Source organism: Microcaecilia unicolor, chromosome 7 (assembly GCF_901765095.1).
Source record: "Microcaecilia unicolor chromosome 7, aMicUni1.1, whole genome shotgun sequence".
Classification (NCBI taxonomy): Eukaryota; Metazoa; Chordata; class Amphibia; order Gymnophiona; family Siphonopidae; genus Microcaecilia; species Microcaecilia unicolor.
Genome location: NC_044037.1, coordinates 163,448,128 through 163,475,923, shown reverse-complemented (window position 1 = coordinate 163,475,923; position 27,796 = coordinate 163,448,128). Strand labels below are relative to the sequence as shown.

The window sequence follows — 27,796 nt, the reverse complement described above, 5'->3', positions numbered from 1 at the left end:
ACTGCCTCACATTATTCCGCAAGTGGATGCTCGTGTAGAGCTGGTAAGACTGAATTTTGGATACGAGCATAGCAGAATGGTAGTCCTTCCTCCCAAAAGAATCCATAGTTCTAGATTCACGCCCCGGGGGTGCCGAAGCATAATCCCTAGAACTCTTGGCCTTCTTAAGGGCCAAATCCACTACTCCAGAGTCATGAGGCAACTGAGTCTTCATCAGCTCCGGATCCCCGTGGATTCGGTACTGGGACTCAATCTTCTTGGGAATGTGGGGATTAGTTAATGGATGCGCCCAGTTCTCCAACAACATCTGTTTGAGGATGTTATGCAGAGGAACAGTGGACGATTCCTTAGGAGGGGATGGATTGTCCAGGACCTCGAACATCTCAGCCCTGGGCTCATCCACAGTCTCCACCGGGAAGTTTCCTCTGGGGCAAGGGAGTAGGATCAGAGGGCAAGCCACAAGACTCCTCCTCCGAGAAGTACCTGTCCTCCGCCTCTGCTTCCCACGAGTCCTCCTCTGCGGAATCAGACATAAGTTCATGAACTTCTGTCCGAAGCCTAGCCCATCTCGACTCCGAGGATCGATGTCCATCGCGATGTCGTCGAGAGGAAGACTCCCGCACCGGAGGCGATGAAGCTCCCTCCATCGATGACGGCGGAGAATCTGCCTGGGTGGCACTCGTCCCCGGCACCGCAAGCGGTACCGGAGTCAGAGACCGCACCACGGGCGATGAGCCAACTGCCGCCTCCCTCGACGGCACCAGCGGCGCAAGCACCGACGGTACCGGAGATGAGCGTAACAGGTCTCCCAGAATCTCTGGGAGAACAGCTCGGAGGCTCTCGTTAAGAGTGGCTGTAGAGAAAGGCAAGGGCATCGGTACAGGAGAAGATGTAAGAACCCGCCTGGAGCGCGGAGGCGTTACCGGGCTGTCCGGAGATGAGCGCACCGACACCTCTTGAATCGAGGGTGAGCGGTCCCTCCGGCATCGGTGCTTCCCGGGTGCCGGAGCTCTCGGCACCGTGTCGGGATGGTGACTGATGCCCATGCTTCTTAGCCTTCGCTCGAAGCTCGGTACCGATACCGCCCGGTGCCGATGAGGACATTGAATCCAAACGACTCCTCGGGGCCGGGTACGAAGAAGGACGGTCCCGGTGGGCCTGCACAGCAGGAGTCCTCGAGGCAGGCGGAGACCCACTCGATGGCTCACTGCTACCAGCATGGGGTCTCTGGACAGCCATTACCTGCGCTCCGGAGAACGATGCACCCTCCAATGCCGACATCGATACCGGCGATGACCTCGGTACCGCTGGCTCCGTCAATGTCGAAGAACCGGACCGGGCTCCGAACAAGACGTTCCACTGAGCCAAACGCACCACCTGAGTCCGCTTCTTCAATTGGAGACACTGAAGACAGGCGTCAGGTCGATGACTCTCACCTAAGTAAGGGAGATGGTCCGGCGGCACCGCGTGCACCTTTTGAAGCCGCTGGTAGGCTTCGAGGACATGGGTGGAAAAATCGCGCTGGCGAGGTCGAACGCGATGGTGCCTGAGAAAAAGACACCAAAAGAAAAAAAGGGGACCGCCCGGGCGGCCCAAAATGGCCACGTGAAAAAACTAAAAGGAAACTTACAGGGGGAAAAATAAAGAAAGTAAAGGAATTCTCTTTTTGCTTTTTTCTTTTTAACAGAGAAGAAAAAAGAGGAGTCAAAGACTCTCAGAGAAAAAATTTGCCGAAAACGGGCGAAAAACCAAGAAAATAGCGCAAGAGGTCGATCCTGGGCAGAGAAGCGGCAAAGCAGCGTTCCAGAACCGCGGAAAAAAGAAGACTGACGAGCACGCTCGTGATCGGGAAGACGGCCGCGCATGCGCGGTACGCACGGAAGCGCGAGACTAGCAAACTTTTGTTGCTAGGGAAGTTTTTCCGGTCCTGGGCTGCCACTGGACGTCACCCATCAGTGAGAACAAGCAGCCTGCTTGTCCTCGGAGAATAAAAAGTAGCACATATGAATTTATATCTTGTTGGGCAGATTGGATGGACCGTGCAGGTCTTTTTCTGCCGTCATCTACTATGTTACTATTAGGGGTCAACAGCATCTTGAATTGTATGTTTTAGATGTTTCTATTAATATTTTATGGAGTTCCATTTGTTTTTCATGATTTTTATTGTCAACTGCTCTGTGCTGTCTGTTAAGCGGAATATCAATAAAACATATCCACTTCTGATGCTGTTCACTAAGATTAGGGGTCAAAAACATCTTGAAAAAAAATGTTTTTAACTGCTTTTTAAAATGTCTATAGGATAATTCTATGAGAACATAGTGAGGTTAACTGGTTCCACAATGAGGGACCTACTACACTTAATATAGATAGAATCTCTCATAAAGTCCCAATGAAGATGATGAAAAGACAGAACAACTATTACATTTTGCTGAAGGGACCGAAGATGTTTGGTGAGTAGGGGGTAATATAACGTGTTAACATCATTGGCATTCCAGCTCAGACAAAAAAAAAACAACTTGTGATGTAGCAGTTGTGCAAGAACTCCCACACATGCTCAGAAAAACAGTAGATCTAGTATGTCAGTGCCATCGGATGGCATCACCCATTTGGGTGGCAGATTCATACTGTTTGTTGACAAAAAATTATTTGTCAACTATAGGTAATTATATTTATTTGTTGCATTTGTATCCCACATTTTCCCACCTATTTGAAGGCTCAATGTGGCTAACATAATTCCGTAGCGGTACCGGTCTGCACAAATACAGAGTGTGCACAAGTACAAGGTGTGGTTGTGGTAGAATAGGGTTCATATATGGTAGATACATTGGTGAAACATTAGGTAAGAAGAGGGAGAGTTGGGGTGAGTGCATTACATCATTGGTGGTGTTGTGAAGCAGGTTCTCTGGTTCTTAAGTTGGGTGGGTGGGGTATGCCCTTTGGAACAGGTGCGTTTTTAGTTTTTTCCGGAACTTTAGGTGGTCGAACATTATTTTTACTGTTTTTGGCAGTGTGTTCCATAGTTGGGCGCTTAAAAAGGAGAAGCTGGATGCATATGTTGACTTGTATTTGAGTTCCTTGTTATTTGGGTAGTGAAGATTAAGGTATGTTCAAGCTGATCTTGTTGTGTTTCTGGTTGGCAGGTCTATGAGGTCTTTCATGTACCCAGGGGCTTCGCCAAAGATAATTTTATGGACCATGGAACAGATTTTGAAAGTAATACGTTCTTTGATTGGGAGCCAGTGCAGTTTTTCTCGGAGGAGTTTGGCGCTTTCAAAACGTGATTTCCCAAATATAAGCCTGGCTGCTATGTTTTGTGCGGTCTAGAGTTTCTTTATAATTTGTTCTTTACAGCCCGCATAGATTCCGTTGCAGTAGTCTGCGTGGCTTAGTACCATTGATTGTATTAAATTGCTAAACATATCCCTCAGGAAGAATGGTTTCACGTGTTTAAGTTTCCACATTGAGTGGAACATTTTCTTTATGGTGGATTTCACTTGATTCTCGAGTGAGATTCCGGTCGATTGTTACTCCGAGGATTTTCAGGCTGTCTGTGATAGGAAGGGTGTAACCTGGGGTGTTTATGTTTGTGGGTTTATATGTGTTATATTGTGATGAGATTATGAGACAATGTGTTTTTGTTTGTGGGTTTATATGTGTTATATTGTGATGAGATTATGAGACAATGTGTTTTTTCTGTGTTGAGTTTTAGTTGGAATGCGTTTGCCCATAAGTCCATGATATTCAAACTGAGCTTGATTTCATTGCCAGGTCGTGTTTGTAGGGGAGATATATTGTGATATCATCAGCATATATGAATGGGTTAAGGCCTTGACTGGCTAAGGACTTGGCTAGTGGGGTCATCATGAGGTTGAAAAGGATCGGTGATAATGGTGATCCTTGCGGTACTCCACAGTCTGGCTGCCAAGATGATGATATGTTTGTGCTAGCTTTCACTTGATATGTTCTAGTAGTTAGGAAGCCCTTGATCCATTTGAGTATGTTTCCGCTGATTCCAAAGTAGTCTAGGAGTCTTATGATTGACCATGTCGAATGCCCTGGACATGTCAAATTGTAATAGAAGTATGCTTTTACCTATTGCTATTTCCTGCTTGAATTTAGTTAAGAGGGTAAGTAGTACTGTTTCAGTGCTGTGTAAGGGGCAGAATCCAGATTGTGATTCTTGTAATATTGTGAATTTGTCTATATAGTCATTAAGTTGTTTAGTTACCAGGCCTTCCATTAGTTTGACTACCAGTGGGATGGATGCTACTGGGCGACAGTTGGTGATGTCATTTGTTTTTTTCTTGGTGTCTTTTGGTATTGGGGTGAGGATGTTGCCTTTCTGTAGGGAAGGTTCCTTATTGAAGCATGAAGTTTAAATGGGATGTGAAGTCTGTTATGAATCGATGGGGGGCAGATTTTATTAGGTAACTGGGACAGGTATCCAGTTGACAGTGGCTGTTGGAGTACCTCTTGATCGCCTGGGTAACTGTGTCGGCGGTGAGGAGAGCAAAGTTTGTCCAAATTCGGTCTGCTGGATATTCACCAGGGAGTGGGTCCAGTTCACTGATGAAGGTTTTGATGTCCGTATTGACTTGAGGTAGTGTTTTGCGTAGATTTACAATTTTTTCGTTGAAGTACTTGGCAAGGTTGTCTGCAGATGGGATGTCAGTATTGGTTGTGGTGACCAGTTTTATGTCTAGTAATTCGTTCACGAGATGATATAATTTGTTCGTGTCTTTGTATTCCGGTCCTGTTTTAGTTTTGTAGTATGATCTTTTGCAAGAGGCATATTTTCAAAGCACTTAGCCTTCCAAAGTTCCATAGGTTTCTATGGAACTTTGGAAGGCTAAGTGCTTTGAAAATGAGTTGGTCTGTCTTATTGCGTATTTGTATTTTCTTTGTAATAGTTTCCATGCGTTGAGTGTATAATCATCTTTTATTTTTTTTCCATGCGCGTTCCAATTTCCTTGCTTGTGTTAATTGTTTCAGTTCCTCATTGAACCACGGTATCGAGTTATGTTGGCGTGAGGTTCTTGTTCGTAAGGGTGTTATTTCATCTAATATGTGTCTACATCTTATATCCCATTCTGAGAGGTAGTATGTGGGGTCTGTTTGTGCTGTCCAATCATTATTGTATACCTGTTTCCAGAAAGTTTCCGCATCTATTTGGCCTCTCGTGGTATAGGTTGTATGTTCTCGTTTGTGGATAAGACCCTTTTTCCGCCATTTCAGGGTTAGGTTTAGTTTGTAGTGGTCAGTCCATGGAGTTTCTGTCCATTTAGATTCTGTTATTGTTAGGTTTTGGTCCGTAGACAGTTTATGTGAGATGAGGTCGAGTGTGTGCCCTTTCGCATGGGTTGTTTGCATGTGCGGCCATTTAAGTGCACATAAGTGAAGGAAGTCCTTGCAGTCACGTGCTTTGGTCGAGTTTGGGTCTTCTAGATGGAGGTTGATGTCTCCTAATACTAGTATATTGGAGTTGGAAACGCAAGTATTTGAGATGAAGTCCATGAAGTGTGGTTGGCTATCCTTCCAATTGCATGGTGGTCTGTAGAACAGGACACAGTTTAGATGGTTGATCAGGGTTTTATGTTGGATTCTTTTTGTTTTTTTTTATTTATGATTTTCAAAAAATAAATGACAAGTTTCAGTATACATTGTCAAGGCAATACAGCAATAGTAACAAACATAAAATGGAAATATAAGGGCTACTTCCCATAACATCAGAAAAAAGAAAATTTATAAAAATTACTTCCCTTAGCATGAAGAAAATATAGATTGCTTCCTCAGATCATTAACAGGTGGGGGGGGGGGGGGGCTCGTACATATTAAAGAAGACATTTATTTATCATATAATCATACAAAAATAGGCTTAATGCTACCCCCCCCAGTCTTATTCTTTTGGCTTCACTTGCTTTGAATCTAGAAAGGATTTTAAATGGTCTGGGGAGAAGAAAACGTATTTTGTTAATCCTAAGCGGACTATACACTAGGCCAAAAAGAAAGTTCCACCCAAATCTAGGGTTTTCCGTTTCATTTCAAGAAAAATGTTTCTTCTTTGCTGTGTGGATTTAGTAACATCGGGGAAAAATCCAAATCTTCCCCCCAGCAAATAACATAGACGAATTCCTGAAGTATAGTTTTAACACTGTGTTCAAATCTTGTTCAAAGCAAAGCGTCGCCCTCTCGGTTATATTTTCCATGGATTGTTCTAATATTGCAGATAAATCATTGAGATCCAAACTCTTATCTTCTATAATTCCTTCGTCTCCCTTCTCCTTATTTTTCCGTTGAGGCAAATAAAAGATCTTATTTATCGGGGGAAATACTTCAGATGGCATCTTTAAAATCTCATTCAGATATCTTTTAAACATCTCTAAAAGCAAAGTTCCAGGAGATTTTGGGAAATTCAGAATTCTTAGATTTAGGCATCTGTTGACATTTTCAATTTGTTCAAATTTATTACGAAGAATAATTTTATCTTTTACTGCAGCTACTTTAAATTCACAAAGCTTATCTGCTTCTTGCTGCAAAGTTTTAACTCTTGTTGAAAACTCATCTTTCACTGTTTTGACCATACCTTGTACTTCTCCAAATCTAGAGGCTAAAGCTTTTACGTCACCTCGAGATTCTTGTATAGAGGTATCCATTTTCTTCAACATAAGCCATATCCTTTCTACGTTCACCTACTTAGATTTTCCTGAGTCTCCAGATAAGTCTGGGAACTCTAACTCCAGAGGCTTGTACAGCACTCGTAGCACTTCTAGCGGAGCTCGCTTCTCCCTTCCTTAGTGCTGTCTCTGCTGGACATGGAGGCACCTTCGAAGCTGAAGGGGGAGGGGGGGGGGAATAAAGATATTTCGTTTTCCCGTAGAGATTCATTTTCTCCGGTCATCTCTACTGCGAGAGCCCTCACCCTCGTTCCTGATTGGGGGCCTCCGGTCAGGAAGCACTCCAGAGTTGGCTGAAGCAGTGACGAGGATGAGGTAGGCAGGATTCCCACTCTTGTCGAACCTTTCCTTTTCGTATGTGGCATCTGGGCAACAAAATGCAAACTTTCTAAAGGTAAAATGCAATGAAAAGGGATCAGCGTTCTCAGAGCGTCTCACAAAACGACCAAGTGCACCGCCATCTTGACACGCCCCCCCCCCCCCCCCCCCCCATTTTATGTTGGATTCTGATTGAGGCTATTTCAAGTTGGGTTGTTATGGATTCGCCTGTGGTTTCGATGGTGAAGTGGGATCAGTATATGAGCGCTATGCCTCCGCCTCTCTTTTCCTTTCTGGTCCAGTGAGTGATTTTATATCCTGGAAGACATAGGTTTAGTATGATTGGGTCTTCTTGGTTATGGATCCAGGTTTCTGTGATGAAGAGTAGATCTAGTTTTTCTGACGTAATCCAGTCTGTTACTACTGATGGCTTGTTTACTACAGATCTGGCATTAACATAGCCTATTTCTATTTTATGGTATGGGTCTTTTTCGTTCGGTGTTATGTGGACTTTTGTCAACTGTCGTTTCATAGTTTGTGAGGGTTTTTATGGACCTTTCTTTCCCTTCTGTTGTGGGTGTTCGTTTGTTTGTGTTTTTCTTTCATTTTGGTTGTTGTCGGTGTGGTGTATCTGATTGGTCTTAGTTGTACAGTATAGGTATCGTGTTATCATCTGTGAATGGTTTGGTGAATATTTGGTGGATTAGCGAAAGGGTAGATTGCTACGAAAGCTTTGACGGTGTTCATTGTGGCTTCGGTTCTGTGATCTTTGGTGCGATATGGTAGGCCTAGCTCTGTTTCTGATTTCCGAGGACGGGTCCTCACGCTCCCAATGGTCGGGCCCCTCTCAAATCGTCGTTAGTTCATATGACCCGGGACGGCAGATTGGCTACAGACTTTTCCAGTCTGCTGGTCCTAAAAAGGAACAGTTAAGAAGCATGCAAAAATTAAGTGTTGCATGGACTAAGTAGTATGCTCCCAATCATACTACTTAGTCCAAGCTACTTAGTGGAGGCAATGAATGCAAATCTCTCTCATGAATACTCATTATGGGTATCCTGAAAACGTAACTGGTTGGGGTGCCTCCAGGACCAGGTTTGGGAATCACTGCGGAAAAAAAAAAACATTCCTATGGTGTGTGCTAAAGGCAATAGCAATAAGTACGACATCTCAGAGGATATTACTAATAATCATTTCTGCAAAGCCAAAATGAAGATCAGCACCAATGGCTTGCTAAGTACAGAAAGATCCTATGTTCTTCTCTTTTTTATTTTGAGAACAGACAATGGTCAATTTAAGAAGGAAAAGAAACAGACATGCTGTAAAACCTTTACCTGTAAGAAGGCCGCCTAGAAAGGATTTCCCTGCGCTTCTGAGAATCAGTGACACTGTCCACCGACTCCTGTGAATCTTCACTCTCTGCAATGGTGGATATCTGTTGACAAACAGCAAAGTGAAATTACTCAGCTGTAGCAGGAGTCTCAGAGGACAGCAGGACACATATTACCACAAATGGATGAAGTCATCCGATGGAGCCTTGGCACGGTGCTGCCCAGTGTTCAAAAATTCTAGATGCTTTTGGCAGTGCTGATTGCGCATGCACGTACATCTTCCTCTGTCTGCCTCAGCCATGCTGGACCAGGCAGTAGAATACAACAGCTTATAGAATTCAGCTCTTAAGCAAGAGGGAGGGTATATGGTAATATGTGCTTTGCTGTCCTTGGAGAATACTCAATACTGGTAACTTCACTTTCTCTGTGGACAAGAAGTACAGTATATTACCACAGAAGGGAATCCCTAGCTACCAGGCTGACCGAAAGGAAAAAAGGAACAAATGGAGGCCTGCAATAGGAAAGGCCAAAAAGCAACTAATTAAAAGCAACATCAGATTTTTTTTTTTTTTTGCTTTTGAAAGTACAGCCTACAACAGAATAAAATAAGGCATGTGGGGGTGGAGTTGGATTCTAGACCCCAAATAAATTCTGCAGGACTGTCTGACCAAACCGGCTGTCGAGTTGGGAATTCTGCACTAGGCAGTAGTTAGATGTGGATGTGTGGACTGATCACCACATTGCAGCTTTGCAAATCTCAATGGAAGCTGACCTCAAGTGAGCTACCAACGTAGCCTTGGATCTGACATCGTGAGTCAGACCAGCCTAGGCATAGGTAAAGAAGATGCAATCTGCTAGCCAACCAGATAGTGTGCGTTTACCTATGGCTGCTCCCAACATGTTTGGGTCAAAAGAAACAAAACGTTGGGTGGACTGTCTATGGACTTTAGTGTGCTCCAGATAGAAGGCCAAAGCCCACTTGCAGTCCAAAGTGTGCAGTGTATTTACAGCAGGATGTGCATGAGGTTTTTGGAAAAATGTTCACAGTACAACTGACTGGTTAAGATGGAATTCCAACACTACCTTAGGTTGGAACTACTCTGTTGTGGTGAAACTTTGCATAAGGTGGATCAGCTACTAAGATCGCTGATCATACAGGCTGAAGTTACCATCACAAAAATAAAGGGAGCTTTCATCAGTTGGACGAGAATAACATTGAGGTCTCATGACATTGCTGGAGGTTTAACTGGGGGTTTCAGCAAAAGCAAACCTTTCATGAAGTGAACAACTAAAGGCTGCACAGAGATGGGCGATGACAAGTGCTAATTGTATTGAAGTAACTCTGTGTTACAGAGTTGGTTTAGAGACCAGACTCAGAAAGGTGTAGAAGGTACTCAATCAGTTTTTGTGTATGACAAGAAAAAGGATCTATGACATTTCCCTCATGCCCAATGGCAAGCCTCTTCCATTTAAAATTATATGACCTCTTAGTCAAATCTTTTCTGCACAGAGAGAGTTTATTTATGCAAAAAATGTATACACCATCTATAACCTAGGTGGTTTCCAAACAGCCATATAATTAAAACAAATATACAAAATTAAGAACGAAAAAGAGACATAACCACACTGGCACTGTCACAGCCTCCTTTCTCTGGGCAGGGGGTATGGTGGTGGAACATCACTGTCAAGGATGTTCAATATTTAAGCCCTGTCAAGGATGTCCAATATTTAAGCCCTGGGCTCATCCTCAACCTCCAACTGAAAAAGGACAGACAGAGCCATCTCCTACAAAATGGTGGTAAAGGAAAGCTCCTCTGGGGGAGACTTTCTCTTTTCATGAGAGGGGTAGGATCTGAAGGGAAAACAAGGGATCCGTCTTCCGAGAGGTTGTCTGGTTCTGACTCAGACTCCCATGAACGGTCCATATTAAACACAGTAAAATAATCCTCTTGAGATCTCTGAGTCTGTGCCTGCCTCAGGCCACTGGACTCACATTCAGACTCCAGGCAGGAGTGCTGAGGAACAGGTCTTCTCATGACTCCGAGGAAGCTTCCTCTCCCAATGGGCTAGACAGGACCACTGTCTTGGGTGGGGCACCAGCATCAAGGCTCAGCCAACAGGCAAGGAGTGGGCCTCCAGGATGGGCTGTAGGAGTACCGAAGTCTTAACACGGACACCTTCGATGCCTCAGTGTTGCACAGAGCCAGGACATAGTCCAACTCCTCCTATAACATAACCCGAAACTGCTCGTCAGGGTCAGGCACTGGTAAAGGCAGGTCCAGTGCCAGTGCAGTAACAGCCTAAAAAGGTACTGGGGCTGAATTGGAGGTATGGTCCTTGCTCTGGGGAGGCTGTTGTGTCAGCACCGAGTCCAGGGAGAGGGAGCTGTCCTCTTGGCACAGATGCTTCTTGGGCACCAGCAACGCTGGGGTGCCAGAACTCCTGGCACAATGCTTCGAGGTGGACCTGTGTTGACGCTTCTTACACTCTGCTCAATATCAGGATCCCTTGGTGCTGATGAGGATGATGTTGAATCCTACAATGTCTTCAGTAAGGGATCCAAAGATGCTCAACCTCGTCGGGCATGATCATTGCCCCCCATGTTGAGACAGGTGGAGATCTCCATGATGCTGGCACATCCCCAGTGTCTAGTGCAGCTCCAGAACTAATATGGATTGATGCCTCCGATGCCTACGTCTATGGACCAGACTTGTGAGTGCCAAAAACAGTTTTGTGCTGTTCCTCTTTGCTCTTAAGGGTCCTCCTCTTCACCTGTGGAGAGGGTTTACAGTGAGAGGCATTATGGTCAGGTCCTAGGCATGACAAACTCCAGCTATGAGGGCCAGTCAAAGAGATGACCTTGCTACATCTAAAGCGCTTCTTAAAACCACTGGGAGTTTTTTGGGACACTGAAGGATAAATGGCAACAGCAATCAAATGGCTCAATCATGGAAAAAAGGTTAAAAATATCAGGGCCAGAGATCTCAGGCCTATGTGGGCCGAAGAGCCACAAAAAACTAATGAAACTTAAAAGTGCCACAAACACTAAGGAAAATAAAGGGGAAGGAAGGGAGAAAGATACCGCACCAACTTACAAAAGAGATGAGCTGAAAAAGGCAGGGAAGGCTGCCAGAAGCAACATGCTGAAGAGAGCACAAAACCTATCCTCTCAGCAACCTGGAAAAAAGATGACTGCCTGGCCCAGAGTGGCTGAGGCAGGCAGGAAGGTATGCAGCCAAAAGCTTCTAGCATTTTTTGAATGCTTGGCAGCATTCGTATTGGGGCTCCATCAGATGACATCCCCCACCTGTGGTAATGTGCTGACTTGCTTGTCCTTGGAGAAACAAAGTGATGCTGTATACAGTTTCCTGATGTGACCCATACATGAAAGACTACAAAGACATTAGATACAATATAACATTTTCCCAAGACACAGTTGGATAAAAGTACTTTCCTTCCAGAATTACACATTCATATTATAGATCATGATGAAGATATCCAATCAACTAACGTATAGACTTGTACATATTACACACAGCATGTGGTTTTCCCCTTATCACACAATGTATAATCCCTACTCTTTGTCCAATTTCCTTTAAAGTACACATACACACAACTTTAAATATTACTACTATCTAATATTACAGACTATGTATGGTATATCTAAAGTAATGTTCGATAAGTCCCAGGTGTGAAATCACCATGGTGTCTTAGCTTTTTATGCTTTACTCCTGTTCTACCTGCTGCTATAATTACTGTCAACCCCCCTGCTCCCTTTCAGTCCACAATGCACAGTTTACTCCTGTCAGAATTCTGTGCAACTGCGGAGCACAGAATTTGCGCATTATTCCTCTGTCATGCAGAATTCAATATTTCTGTGTATAATCTGCGCTTTTAGCTGACCACCTGACTCCCTATTGCCATATGCTGCCCTCTGACTCCCCTCACCTGCTGCCGCTTGCTGCTGTCAGACCCGCCTGCTGCTGTCCGACTCCTCCCAGATGCTGCTGCCGCTGGGTGCTGCCATTGAACCCCCACCCCGCTGCCATGCTGCCACTCAATCCCCCCCCCCCCCCCCGCCCAGCCTATCTAAGCATGCCCTGGTTTTTTAGTGGCCTCTTCAGTGGCAGGAAAGAACCCCACTGCTCTCTTACTGGTGCCGTGCTTACTGCTTGAAGTCTCGGTGGTCATTTGGAATAAGCGGTGATGGCGACACTGGCCCAGAGCAGTGGCAGCAAGTGGGCAGGAAAGAGTGAGGCTTCTTTCATGCCCCAAAGATGCACTCCTATTGCAGTTCCCCTTCCTCCTACATCGCTGGTGAGTGAAGGGGGGGGGGGGCTGTGAAAAAAGGGGAAAAAAATAAAGGAATGCTATGGGTGAGAGGGGGATGCTATGTGTGGGGGAGGGGCTGTAAAAAAAGAAGGTGCTGTAGGAGGGAGGTTATAAAAAAAGGGATGCTATGGGTGAGAGGGGCTTTAAGAAGGGATGCTATGGGTGGGAGGGGGCTGCAAAAAAAGGGGATGCTATATGGGTGGATGGGAGGGAGGAAGGGAGAGGGCAGCAAAAAAGGGGGTGGGTGGGGGGATGGCCTACAAAAAAAGGGGGAATGTTATGTGGCGGAGGGGCTGTAAAAAAAGGGAATGCTATGTGGGGGGAAGGAGGGGCTGTTCTAAAAAAGGAGGGTGCTATATATGGGGGAGGGAGGGAAGGAGTGGCTGTAAAAGAAAGGGGGATGCAGTGGGTGGGGACTGTACAAAAAAAAGAGGAAGCTATGTGTGGGGGGACGGACTGTAAAAGAAAGGGGGATGCTGTGTGTGGGTGGAAGGAGAATGGGGGCTGGAAAAAAAGAGGGATGCTATGTCTTGGTGCGGGGGGCTGGAAAAATATGGTGTGTGGGTGCAGGGAGGGCGGCTTTTAAAAAAAGTGGATGCTATGGGTGCTGGGAGGGAGGCTGGGAAAAATATGGATGGTATCTGTTTACAGGGAGAAGGGGTTGTAATACTGGTTAAATTATGACAAACTTGCAGAATTTGAAAATTTTGTGCGCAGAATTATGTCAGGAGTAACAGTTCTGTGACTTTTAGCTGTGCAGTGCCAAACTACCTTACTAGTTTCTCAGCCTCAAGATATATGAGACCGTAACACCAGGATGAGATTTTGAGCAACATGTAGTTCAGGTTCAAAGGGAGCTACACCAATGCCAAACAGAAACGAACAGTAGTTTTATCTGTGAAAGACGGAGAAATAGCTGGCAGCTTCTGGGAGTGCTGGCTGGCAGAGGATGGTATGGGAGATGTGCAGGATGACAGGGTATAGGGTGGTTGGTTTGTTCATTAGACGGGGGTATACAGCAGAGCGGCTGAGACTTCCAAGAGAAGAGTGAGGGTGAGGAAGAATGGGGGGGGGGGGGGGGGGGGAGAGCAAGACTGCAGATTGGGGGGGGGGGGAGAGGGTGAAGAGCGAGGGAGAATGTCTGGTGGTGACCTAGGCTACACTGATACATGAAACAAAAAGGGAATCACCTTAACTACAGCTGTGCCTTGGGGAAAGAGAGAACAGAAAGGGGCGGGGCCACTGAATACTGCTAACAGCACGCTTACAGTGGACTTGATTTACTAAAATTTCCTATCCATAGATATAAGGTCAAAAGAGTCTTAATAAATCAGGGTCTAAACGAGGTACAGCAGACATTGCAGAAGGAATGCCAAAAACTTAGGTGCCAGAGGCTCTCTTAACCTCCTTTTCTCATTCCTCCTTTTCCACTGCCCACTCTTCAGTCTCAGTGGAGACAATGCAAAAGTTGGGAAAATTCTTATCTGCTGGCTTGTAAGTTTTTAGGCTAACTTGTCATAGTGACGTAGAAGACGATGACAGATAAAGACCTGCACAGTCCATCCAGTCTGCCCAAGAAGATAAACTCATAGCATATGTTGTAATATTATATATATATATATATATAGCCATTTTCAGGACACAGCCCGTAGAAGTTTGTTCAGCACTGAACATACTCCCCAACTAATGAAACTGCCGTGTAAGCACAGCTAACTTTTGTTTTGCATCCATTTTCTTTCCATATAGGAATCCTGTGCGTTATCCCACGCATTTTTTTAATTCTGTTACCGTTTTCGTCTCCATCACCTCCTGCGGGACAGCATTCTTGGCATCCATCACCTTTCCATGAACAAGTACTACCTAACATTACTCCTGTCAAACCCCTGCAACCCCAGTTCATGTCCTTTAGATTCTATCGTTTCCCCTTCTCTGGAAAAGATTTGTTTGAATATTAATACCTTTTAAATATTTCAATGCTTGTATCATATCACCCCTATCCCTCCTTTCCTCTAGGGTATACATATTCAGTTCAAGTCTCTTTTCATACTTCTTTTGGTCAAAACCTCATATCACTTTTGTTGCTTTTCTTTGAACGGCTTCAAGTCCTTTTACATCCTTAGCGCGACATGGCCTCCAAAACTGAGCACAATATTCCAAGTGGGGCCTCACCAACGACTTGTACAGTGACATCAACACCTCTTTCGTTGCAGTCTAGCATCCTTCTGGCTACAGACACCACCTTGTGACATTGTTTCTGTGGATCTCACAGCAACGCAAAACAATCACCCCAAGGTCCCTCTCCAGATTGGTAAACTCGGCTTAGGAGAGGGACCCAGGGGTGATTGTGCGACACCATCCATCACTGAAGAGAGTGGCGGAGCTGTGGACTCACCTGGATACAGGCAGAAAGGGACCCCATGGCCAGAGTCCACCGTGAGGAGAGCATCCACTGAGGAATTTGTAAATGAAGTAGAGCCAATGGTGTTATATGAACTTTTGAGGCCATGTGCTTGAGGAGGCAGAGCATCTGACATGTAGATATATGAGTCGTCTGGGATACCTGAGTGGCAAGATGTACTATATTGTTTGCCCTCTGCTGAGGAAGGAATGCTCAACCTTGATTTGTGTCAAATAGAGCCCCAATAAATTCCTAAGTTTGTACTGGTTGAAGATGTGATTTGGGATAGTTGACTACAAATTCGAGGAGCTCTAGGAGTTGTATTGTTGACTTCATGGAATCGGCGGCGGATTTTTGAGTGGTTGCCTTGATTAACCAGTTGTTCAGAGACTTCAATATGACCATACACCCGCCACTAGATAATTCCACGGACCAAGCTCCATATGTTAAAGCAGATAGGAAATTGTTTAAAAGTTTTATGACCCAATGGGGATTGATAGATTTATGGAGGGCTAATCAGGGGCCTAAGAAAGATTAAACATACTATTCCTCCAAATATCATTCTTATTCTAGAATAGACGGATGGCTGGGTGATGTGACGCTGGCAAATAAAGTACAGAAGCTATCTATTGAATCATGTACATGGTCTGACCACTCTCCAGTGATATCAGTAGTCCGAGCTGGTTCCAAATTTATAGACCCCAGATACTGGAGACTGGATGAGGCTATCTTACATGACATGAAGAATATTCCAGTGATAGAAAAATATATTGTAGAATATCTTGAATTCAATGATGTGGGAAGAATACATCCGGTCAGTCTGTACAGTGGGAGGGTCTTAAAGTTGTAATTCGTGGGCACTTGATTGCATTAGGGCCCATATTACTAAAGCTCGCACAGAATAGGAGACCAACCTTAGGGAGGAATTGAGGAGAATGGAACAGGAGCATAAAGAGAGGCCAGCAGACACTAAAGGGCTGGGGAAACTGCACCAGTTGAGACTACAGCTTAACGAACTTCAGTTAACAGACTTAGCCGCACAATTACAACAGGTGCAGCAAGAACATTTTGAATTTGGGGACAAGGCGGGTAGGTTACTGGCTAATAAGCTTAAAAAACAGGCCCAGCGTAATTACAATGGGGGTATACAGAACTTAGCAGGGGACTATGGGGCTCATTTTCAAAGCACTTAGCCTTCCAAAGTTCCATAGAAACCTATGGAACTTTGGGAGGCTAAGTGCTTTGAAAATATGCCTCTATGTCACTCAGATAGAGCAAATTCAGGAAACGTTTTTAGAGTATTATACGACACTATATGAGGCAGAACAGACATCAGAATCAGCCGTAATCGAGCAATATCTGCAGGAAGTGGATATTCCCCAAATAGGACGCAGAGAATCTGAAACCTTATCTGCCCCCATAATGCTTGAAGATGTCAACTGGGCGATAGCGGACCTTGCAAATGGCAAGGCTCCAGGCCCTGATGGGTTTCCCACAAAATGTTATAAATTGTTTGCGAAACACCTGGCTCCAGTGTTACAATTATTTAATGTGCTAGAAGATGCCCAGGAACTCCCTCGTTCATGGAGACTAGCAGGGGTGACTTTAATAGCAAAACCAGGGAAAGATCCCCAGCTCTGTAGCTCCTATAGGCCGATATCACTCCTCAATGTGGATTATAAATCGTCACAAAAATTCTAGCCCGTAGATTACAAGAACAAATGCCACACGCGGATCAGGCAGGATTTATAACTGGACGCCAAACATTCGATGCCTAATATATGTTATCCAACAAGTAAGGGACGATCAGACGCCAGCGGTCCTGCTTTCAATTGATGCTGAGAAAGCGTTTGATCACGTGGACTGGGCATTCTTATTTGCGGTATTGCGGCGAGCAGGGATTACAGGGAGATAGACTTAGTTTGGCTCCAGTTGCTATACAAAGGCCCTTTAGCCACACTAAAAATTAATGGATCATATACTAACACGTTTAGCCTGGGGCGAGGGACCCGGCAGGGATGTGCGGTATCTCCGCTCCTTTTTGCTTTATATTTAGAGCCACTGGCCTGTCTGTTGAGGAAAGATAGGGAGGTTAGGGGGATAGTGTCCCGTTCCGGGCCCTTACCTGGCGGTCCGCGGGCCGAAGCGCGAGGCTGGGGCGCCCGTGGGATGCGGGGCAGCGGGGGTAGGCTGCCATGGGGATCGCCGCGACTGCAGGCTGCTCCGAGGCCGGCGATCCAGAAGAACAAGCGCCGGCCTCGGAGAAGGAGATCCGCCGGCCAAGATGGCGGCGCCGGCGTCGTCGTCCTCCTCGCTACAGCGGGACCAGCGAGGAGGCTCCGCCCACTTGCGCCGGATTGGCGCATCCGCGTAGGAACTCCGCCCATCGGACGGGAGGACCAATCCGGGCTCCCGCTGCCGGCCTGGGCGAAGAGGATTGGTTCCAGCGGTTCCCCAGCCAGGACGAGCGGGGGATTTAAACGGGAACACGGAAGGGGTCCAGTGCTTCCGTTTTGTTGTTTGAAGCCACATTCCAAGCCTGTGTTTGTTCCTCGTGCCAGCTAGCCGTCCTGCTAGCTATTTCCAGTAAAGACTGTGTTTGTTCCTCGTGCCAGCTAGCCGTCCTGCTAGCTATTTCCAGTAAAGACTGTGTTTGTTCCTCGTGCCAGCTAGCCGTCCTGCTAGCTATTTCCAGTAAAGACTGTGTTTGTTCCTCGTACCAGCTAGCCGTCCTGCTAGCTATTTCCAGTGAGGACTGTGTTTGTTCCTCGTGCCAGCTAGCCGTCCTGCTAGCTATTTCCAGTGATGACTGTGTTTGTTCCTCGTGCCAGCTAGCCATCCTGCTGGCTATTGCCAATAAAGACTGTGTCCGTTCCCCGTGCTCAGCTAGCCGCCCGGCTAAGCCACGCTCACCAAGGACTCTGTACCCACATCCAGCCAGGCGTCACCCCGCGGTTCCAGCAGTCCTGCTGGCCGCCCGCAGCTGAGGGCTCAACCCTCGGTGAACGGCGGTCGCCGCGGGTGAAGATTCGGGGTGCTCGGTGATTTCCTGGCCCTAGTGGGGCTCGGGAAGACTCGAGAGCTCACCAATACCGGAGTGACATCAGAGCCGCGACAGAAAACGGAAGCCATGAGCTCGCCGACGCAACCTGATCTACGGGACCTGGCCAAGGTTCTCCAGCAGCAACAGGAACAGCTCAATGCCCTGTCTGGGGCGCTCCAGAATGTATGTTCTCAGCTCTCCACGCTTCAGGTACAGAACCAGGCCGCTGCGGTCCAAGGGGTCGCAGCGGCTCCCCGTATGGGAGGGTTCCGCGTGGGACCTCGGTTCCCTGAACCAGCACGATACGATGGGACCCCGGGAGGTTGTCGGGGGTTCCTCAACCAGTGTAACCTGGCCTTCCGGATGCAACCGGAGGCCTTTGCTTCGGACCAAAGTAAGGTGGGCTACATTATGGGCCTTTGTGAAGGAAAAGCCCAGGACTGGGTGGCCCCCCTGAACGAACAACATGACCCCATTTTGGATGATTATAGCGAATTTCAGCGCCAGTTCCGGATGGTGTTCGACCTTCCGGGAAGACCTTCCTCCGTGGCATCGGAACTGCTCCGGATTCATCAGGGAGAAGGTACGGTGGCCGATTATGCCATCCGGTTCCGTACCTTAGCCACGGAGCTGCGTTGGAATCCGGAGTCCTTGATGGCCATTTTTATGGAGGGATTACAAGAACGAATCAAGGATGAATTGGCGGGACGGGAGATTCCCGGACAATTGGATGCCCTCATATCACTCTGTATACGGGTGGACACCCGATTCCAGGAGCGAGCCAGAGCCCGGGCGGAGTGGCAGAAGTGGGCACGAGGGACCTCCCGGACGAGCAAAGGGCCGTCCTCTCGCCAGGGGAACCGGGACACTACGGAGCCCGGGGAGGAGCCGATGGTGATGGGCCGGCAACGGTTGACTCCCGCCGAAAGACAGCAACGACAGTCAAACGGACTGTGCTTCTATTGTGGGAAGGCTGGGCATTTCCTCCGGACTTGTTCCATCCGGCCGGGAAATGCGCTCCCCAAGGCACCCTGAGGGGAGGGTTCTTGGGGCACTCCGCTCCCCTACCAGACACCCTGATCATCCTACCGGTGACCTTACGGTGGCAGGAAGCCACGGTTCAGACCCGAGCCCTGGTGGACTCGGGGTCAGGGGGCAATTTTATTGGGCTCGAACTGCTGCAGCAAATGGGCTGGCCCACGCTCCCCCGGAGGCCGATGCTGCGGATAACCTCCATCCAAGGAACTACCCTTCCCCAGCCGGTCACGGAGATTACTCCAATGTTGGGACTGCAAGTGGGGGAGAACCATCGGGAGGAAGCCGAATTCTTAGTATTATCCCGGACCATCCACCCTGTGGTTCTGGGACTGCCATGGTTACGATACCACAACCCGGTTATCGACTGGGCCGGGGGAAGAATTCAAGCGTGGGGTAATTCCTGTCAAGAGACCTGTTGTAAGGGTCGGGCTGGCAGCTGTCCGGCCTTAAATACGTTGCCCGAGGAGGGACCGGGTGAACTGGGCTCCTTGCCTATGGATTATAGAGACTTTGCAGATGTGTTTAATCCCAAGGAGGCGGAGGTACTACCACCGCATAGGTCTTTTGACTGTGCTATCAATTTGAAGACGGATACGGTACCCCCACGGGGCCGACTGTACAAACTGTCCCGAGGAGAGTTCAAGGCAATGCGAGAATACATCCATGAGAACCTACGGAAAGGGTTCATTCAGCCGTCTACATCCCCAGCCGGGGCAGGGTTCTTTTTCGTTACCAAGAAGGATGGGTCGCTGAGACCTTGCATTGACTATCGGGGATTAAATGCCATCACCGTGAAGGATCGGTTCCCGCTGCCGCTCATTCCCGAGCTCTTGGACAGACTGCAAGGAGCTCAGATCTTCACGAAGTTAGATTTGCGGGGGGCCTACAATCTAGTACGAATCCGGTCCGGGGACGAATGGAAAACGGCTTTCAACACCCACGAGGGACATTTTGAATATCGGGTGATGCCGTTCGGTCTCTGCAATGCCCCTGCGGTGTTTCAACGCCTTATCAATTGTGTATTAGAGGATTTGCTAAATTCCACGGTGATTGTATATCTGGACGACATCCTAGTTTACTCTAAGGACCCCCTGGAGCATCCGGGCCATGTTCGTGCAGTACTGCACCGCCTACGTCAAGCCTATCTATTTGCTAAGCTGAGTAAGTGCGCTTTCCATCAGCGATCCTTACCCTTTTTAGGGCATATCCTGCTTCCAGGGGGGTTACAGATGGAGCCAGACAAGCTCCAAGCCATTCGAGAGTGGCCTCAACCGAAGGGCCTGAAGGCCTTACAACGATTCCTGGGCTTCGCCAATTACTATCGCCAATTTATTCCCCAGTACTCCCGGTTGACCACCCCGTTGACGGCGCTCACCCACAAGAACGCGAGGGTCAGGGATTGGCCGCCCGAGGCGCAAGCGGCTTTTCATCGGGTAAAAGAGGCTTTTGAGTCCGCGTCCATTCTGTTGACCCCCGACCCTGAGAAACCTTTCATTGTAGAGGTGGACGCGTCCGCCCTAGGGGCTGGGGCGGTCATTTCTCAAATCAACCCCGAAGGCCGGCGCCAACCGTGCTCCTTCTTTTCACGTAAATTCTCCCCAGCCGAGCGGAATTATACAGTAGGGGATAGAGAACTCTTGGCTTTGAAACTAGCACTGCAGGAGTGGAGACACTTGCTGGAAGGAGCGGAACACCGGTTCACGGTCATCACGGATCATAAGAACCTCCTATACCTCCAAGAGGCTCAACGGTTGAATCCCCGACAGGCTCGGTGGTCATTATTCTTTGCCAGGTTTCATTTTCAATTAGTGTTCCGGGCGGCCTCCCAAAATACCCCGGCAGATGCGCTCTCCCGGGCCTTCGAGGTACCAGAAGAGACTAAGGAGACTCATCCGATGTTAGACCCCGCTTGTCTCAGTGCGGCCACAGGGGAGGTTGCACCGATCCAGAAATTCGTGGCGGCCGCCGATCGGAAAGAGGTTCTGCAATGGGGGCACTCGTCTAGATGGGCCGGGCACTTCGGGTACCAAAAGACACTCCGATTCATCACACGACATTATCGATGGCCACAGATGAGACGAGACATCCTCCAGTTTGTTACCTCGTGCCCGGTATGTGCCCGAACCAAGCCAGTAGGAGGACCCCCCGTGGGAGACCTACAGCCACTGCCCGTGCCGACCAGTCCCTGGTCGGAGATATCCATGGACTTTATCACTGACTTACCTCGCTCCCAGGGTCATACCGTGATCTGGGTTGTGATAGATCGGTTCTCTAAAATGGCTCACTTTGTTCCATTCGCGAACCTCCCGTCGGCCGCCTCTCTAGCTCAAGCCTTCATTCACCACATTTTTCGACTACATGGACTACCCACTCGGATCATCAGTGACCGAGGACCCCAATTTACCTCCCGCTTCTGGAGAACTTTGTGCACGGCCTTGGGGGTGGAGAACCATTTTTCATCCGCTTACCATCCTCAAACCAACGGCATGGTTGAGAGGATTAATCAAACCTTGAAAGGATTCTTACGAGCTTTTGTCAACCAACGACAAGATAACTGGGTTTCTCTACTTCCCTGGGCCGAGTTCGCCTATAACCAAAGTGACCACTCGTCCTCAGGGCAGTCCCCGTTCTTCCTGGTATATGGACGACATCCTCGGCTTCCAGGGCCGTTCCCGGCTACCGCCATAACCCCGGCGGGGGACCAAGTCGTGGCCGACCTACAAAAGGTCTGGAAGATGGCTAGGGAACAATTACAGAAGACCGCGACCAAGGACAAGATCTTTGCTGACCGCCATCGGCGGCCCGCTCCCGTGCTCCAACCAGGACAGAAGGGGTGGTTAAGCACGAAACATCTGAGATTCCGAGGTTCTTCCCGAAGATTGGGACCTCGATATGCGGGACCATATGCAATCCAAGAACGAATTGGGCCAGTGACGTATCGGTTGCGGTTACCCGGCACCCTACGAGTGCATAACGCCTTCCATATCTCGTTATTGAAGCGGTTCCGGGGGTCCGGGTGGCACCCGCCCCCGGCCCAAGAAGAAGATCTCCAGGTGGCCCCGGACCCGGAGTACGAGGTAGGAGAAATTCTCGACTCAAAGTGGCGGCGGGGAAGACTGCATTATTTGTTATCATGGAAATCTTTTGGCCCCGAGGACAATTCCTGGGAACCCGTGGCTAATGTTCATGCCCCAGAATTGGTCAAAGCCTTCCACGCCCGATATCCGTCCAAACCCGGGCCCCGGGAGAAGGGGTCATCCGGGGAGGATACTGTCCCGTTCCGGGCCCTTACCTGGCGGTCCGCGGGCCGAAGCGCGAGGCTGGGGCGCCCGTGGGATGCGGGGCAGCGGGGGAAGGCTGCCACGGGGATCGCCGCGACTGCAGGCTGCTCCGAGGCCGGCGATCCAGAAGAACAAGCGCCGGCCTCGGAGAAGGAGATCCGCCGGCCAAGATGGCGGCGCCGTCGTCCTCCTCGCTACAGCGGGACCAGCGAGGAGGCTCCGCCCACTTGCGCCGGATTGGCGCATCCGCGTAGGAACTCCGCCCATCGGACGGGAGGACCAATCCGGGCTCCCGCTGCCGGCCTGGGCGAAGAGGATTGGTTCCAGCGGTTCCCCAGCCAGGACGAGCGGGGGATTTAAACGGGAACACGGAAGGGGTCCAGTGCTTCCGTTTTGTTGTTTGAAGCCACATTCCAAGCCTGTGTTTGTTCCTCGTGCCAGCTAGCCGTCCTGCTAGCTATTTCCAGTAAAGACTGTGTTTGTTCCTCGTGCCAGCTAGCCGTCCTGCTAGCTATTTCCAGTAAAGACTGTGTTTGTTCCTCGTGCCAGCTAGCCGTCCTGCTAGCTATTTCCAGTAAAGACTGTGTTTGTTCCTCGTGCCAGCTAGCCGTCCTGCTAGCTATTTCCAGTAAAGACTGTGTTTGTTCCTCGTACCAGCTAGCCGTCCTGCTAGCTATTTCCAGTGAGGACTGTGTTTGTTCCTCGTGCCAGCTAGCCGTCCTGCTAGCTATTTCCAGTGATGACTGTGTTTGTTCCTCGTGCCAGCTAGCCATCCTGCTGGCTATTGCCAATAAAGACTGTGTCCGTTCCCCGTGCTCAGCTAGCCGCCCGGCTAAGCCACGCTCACCAAGGACTCTGTACCCACATCCAGCCAGGCCAGCCGTCACCCCGCGGTTCCAGCAGTCCTGCTGGCCGCCCGCAGCTGAGGGCTCAACCCTCGGTGAAAGGCGGTCGCCGCGGGTGAAGATTCGGGGTGCTCGGTGATTTCCTGGCCCTAGTGGGGCTCGGGAAGACTCGAGAGCTCACCAATACCGGAGTGACATCAGAGCCGCGACAGATAGTGAGAGGGTGGCGAGAACATAAACTTATGCTATTTGCTGACGATATTCTACTGACGTTAGTGCAACCTGAAATCTCAGTAAAAAGGGTAATAGAACATATGACACACTATGGACAATTATCCGGGTTTAAACCAAATCTAGCTAAATCTGTATTTCTTAATCTTACAGTAGCACCAGAAGACCTGCCGGGCCTTCGAGCAGCCTTTCCATCTGTTTGGGCGCAAAAATCTATTAGGTATCTGGGCATACAGATAACACCAAAGCTGGAGGACCTTTCTTGCTAATTTCCCTCGTAAGACAGAGGGGTTATTTAAGGAGCTTGATGGCTGGGAAGGCCTTACTATCTCCTGGAAGGGCCGCATTCACACTATTAAGATGATGCTGCTTCCTAAATTATTACATCTCTTTCTGGCGCTACCTATCCCAATCCCGGCCTCCTTCTTTGTAAAGTTAAATCGCAAAATGTTCGTGTATGTATGGAGGAAGCACCCACCGAGGGTGCGCCGAGCGATGATGTATCAACCCTATGAGCGAGGAGGCATGGGAGTTCCCAACTTTTTTCTTTATTATCAAGTAGCCCAGCTAAGAGTATTGGCGAAGTGGACCCCCGGGGCCTCAAAGAAATGGTTACATTGGGAGCGGGCGTGGTTACATCGGCTTGAGATTGAGGATATACTATGGATATCAGGGGGAGAACTAGCACATATAATAAAACAGATGCCTCTAGCTTTGAAACACCCTCTTATGACATGATATCAGATTAGGAAACAAATGTTCCCGGAGAGGAGCTATTATTGGCAAACAGCGATCAGATGGGTGAAGGGATTCCCATTGGGAGGGTCAGAGAGGGTATTTGGCACCTGGACTAAAGCGGGTCTGCGTACATTGGGACAAGTTTGGAATGAGGGAGAGTGGGTTAGCTTTGAAAATCTTCAAGAGGTGTATGGACTGGAGGAAAGGGATCTAGCCTACTATTGCTGCCTCCGGAACTTTGTTAAGAGGCGAGCGCAAGATGAGTTGGAGCTAGCTGAAACAGCCCTGGAATTAGCAATGTGCAGAGGGGGTGGTAAGGGTAGTATAACTCGTTATCTATCTAGCCCTAATGGGCCGTACAGATCCCCAGATACTATGCCATGTGAGATGGGAAAGGGCACTGCAATACTCTTATCCTAAAGAGGTGTGGGTGAGGAATTATAAGTACTTGCTCAAATCTTCTTTAGCACAATCAGTAAATGAAAATGGGTTTAAAATGCTATATTGGTGGCACTACACCCCCGTCAAACTACAAAAAATGTATCCGGGACTGACGGGACAATGCTGGCGGTTCAAAACTCTGCTGCCCGTCTCGTCTTCCGCTAGGGTCGCTATACTCATACTACCCCTTCTCCTCAAGACCCTTCACTGGCTCCCTATCCATTTTCGCATCCTGTTCAAACTTCTTCTACTAACCTATAAATGTACTCACTCTGCTGCTCCCCAGTATCTCTCCACACTCGTCCTTCCCTACACCCCTTCCCGTGCACTCCGCTCCATGGATAAATCCTTCTTATCTGTTCCCTTCTCCACTACTGCCAACTCCAGACTTCGCGCCTTCTGTCTCGCTGCACCCTACGCCTGGAATAAACTTCCTGAGCACCTACATCTTGCCCCATCCTTGGCCACCTTTAAATCTAGACTGAAAGCCCACCTCTTTAACAATGCTTTTGACTCGTAACCACTCGCCTCCACCTACCCTCCTCTCTTCCTTCCCATTCACATTAATTGATTTGATTACTTTATTTATTTTTTGTCTATTAGATTGTAAGCTCTTTGAGCAGGGACTGTCTTTCTTCTATGTTTGTGCAGCGCTGCGTACGCCTTGTAGCGCTATAGAAATGCTAAATAGTAGTAGTAGTAATGTGGTCAGGGGCACATTCCTCCATATTTGGTGGGAATGCCCAAAAGCAAAAGTATACTGAGCTAAGATAGTGGAGTTGATTAATAAAGTGATCCAAAAGCCTTACCCAAATAGGGCAGAACAATGCCTGCTCCACTTCCGGCCGACATCAATACCGAGCTGGCAACATAGACTGGCGAGCCAATACTTTGCAGCAGCCAAAATCGCATTAGCCAGGGCGTGGAAGCAAATGGAAATGCCAGCTTTACAGGTGGTGACTTAGAAAGTGGATTTCCTTTACCAAATGTCAAAGCTAACGGCACTACGGAGAGGGACTATGCTGACCTTCATGAAAATATGGACACTATATGAACAATTTGAAGAACAAGATCAATCACCACTGGATTAGGGGGGAGGGAGAGGGAACATACACGGTTGGATAATGGGGGGATTGCTTATGTAAAAGATATACGACACTGTTTAGATTCAAATGTATCTTGGTTGGTTAACAATAAAAAGTTATTAAAAAAAAAAAAAAACAGTTCAGGTAAGGGAAGACGTGGATGCCCCATCTCCAACGTGCTGCAGCTACTACTACCAAAAACTTTGTGAAAGAGGTGCAGAGGCCAAGCCAAATGGTAAGACCTTGTAGGACCCACAGCAGATCCTAAGATATTTGCTGAGAGTGGGTAGAATCACTACGTGGGTATATACCTCCTTGAGGTTTAGACAGCAAAGCCAATCGTTGAGCTGTATCATGGGGAGAAGTGACCCCAGATATACCATGAAAAACGTTTCTTTCTGGAGAAATTTGTTTAAATCTCGTAGATCAAGAACTGGACCTATTCCTCCTGTCTTTTTGGGAATCAGAAAATATCTGGAGTAGAACCCTCAACCCCTCTCCGACAAAGGAACTGGTTCTATTGCATTTTGCTGGAGGAGGGCCAAGAGCTCATCTCATAATAATTGGAGTTGGAGGGAGTTGAAATGATTGACTGTTCTGCGCTTGCTCAGCTCACCGACTGGCTTCCCCCATATCGCATCCAAATGAGGTCAAAAACGCAACAAGCAGCTCATTTGCATGCGATTCTCTTTGTGAAACCCTCTGTTTCTAAATCGTTAAATTTTTACTGATTTGGAAATGCAGACTGATTCTTAACGGGACCTTTGTGCATCTGGCTCTTCGATAATCCACCTGTAAGTTGGATTGCTCCCGCAACATGTGCTGCCGAGAGAAGCCAAACGTTCTGTTCCACCCAGGCCATGATCAACGCTGCCTCCTGCGCTAAAAGAGCTTTTAGTCCCCCACCTGACAATTGACGTAAGAGACTGCTGTCACATTGTCGGAGAGAACTCGGACATCGCAAAATAGGAGCATTGCCTGAAAATGCAACACAGCAAGACGAATTACTCTGGTTCCCAGACGATTGATGGACCAGTGAGACTTCTCCAAAGACCAGGAGCTCTGAGCAACTTGTCCCTGACAATGGGCTCCCCATCCAGTCAGACTGGCATCCACTGTTACTAACACCCAGTCCGGAGTATCGAAGGGCATGCCCCGGCTCAGATTATGATAATCCAGCCACCACTGAAGGCTGAGCCACATTGGACGACAGAGACATGACAGAGAGTCCACCTGAGGGGACCAGCGAGCCAGAAGGGCCACCTGAAGAGGCCTCACATGTGCTTGTGCCCACGGCACCACTTCGATGGACGCCACCATAATCCCCAGCACCTGCAAAATATCCCACGCTGATGGAGCCTCGATTGCCAACAACCGATGCACCTAGGACTGGATCTTCAGGATGCGCACTGCCGGAAGGTGACCCAAGCCCTTGTGTGTATTGAAACGTACTCCCAGGAATTCCAAGGACTGAGATGGAACCAGTGATCTCTTGGATGCTGTAGGGGTATTTCCCTGTGATCTCACCTGAGCTGGTCTTGGTTCATACAAGTCTCATTCATCATAATACAGCAAGATGGAATCTATGACCTATGACCAGAAACCTTTCTATGTCAGCAAGATCCAGCTTTTCAGCTTGTGGAAAATCACTGGCAGGCTTACTAAAGACAAGAACAGTCTGTGTTCCAACCACCCCCTTCTATCACCCTGAGAAGCTGAGAAGGGAGTCAGACCCACGGCACCAGAAGTTACCATTTCCAGGGTCACAAACAAAGAACTCTTCTTGCCCACGAACTGAGCTGGACGAGATCATGATTGGTCCGTGCTATCACCTGACCAGGGTCTAAAGAAAGGGAGAAGAGAAGAAGATTATTCAGTAGTAGTCGTCATCGGGGGCCATCGGAAAGAGGGGTAACTTGGAAGAAGACCGGAGAAACCCAGCAAGGCTCGGGGTGAGCCAGAGACTGTGTTTGGTACTGTGTTTGTGACCTCCATAACTGGTGCAAATACCGTGTGGCAGATATATTGGCTCTGAGAAACA

The 27,796-nt window shown here is 48.2% G+C and overlaps 1 protein-coding gene across 1 annotated transcript in view; it reads right to left on the bottom strand.

Moving 5' to 3' along the window:
* CREB1 (cAMP responsive element binding protein 1) overlaps positions 1-27,796 on the bottom strand; it is a 328,451-nt gene that overhangs the window by 80,575 nt on the left and 220,080 nt on the right. Inside the window, 1 exon segment of the mRNA XM_030209357.1 lies at positions 8,327-8,427. Coding sequence (XP_030065217.1) covers positions 8,327-8,427 — 101 coding nt within the window.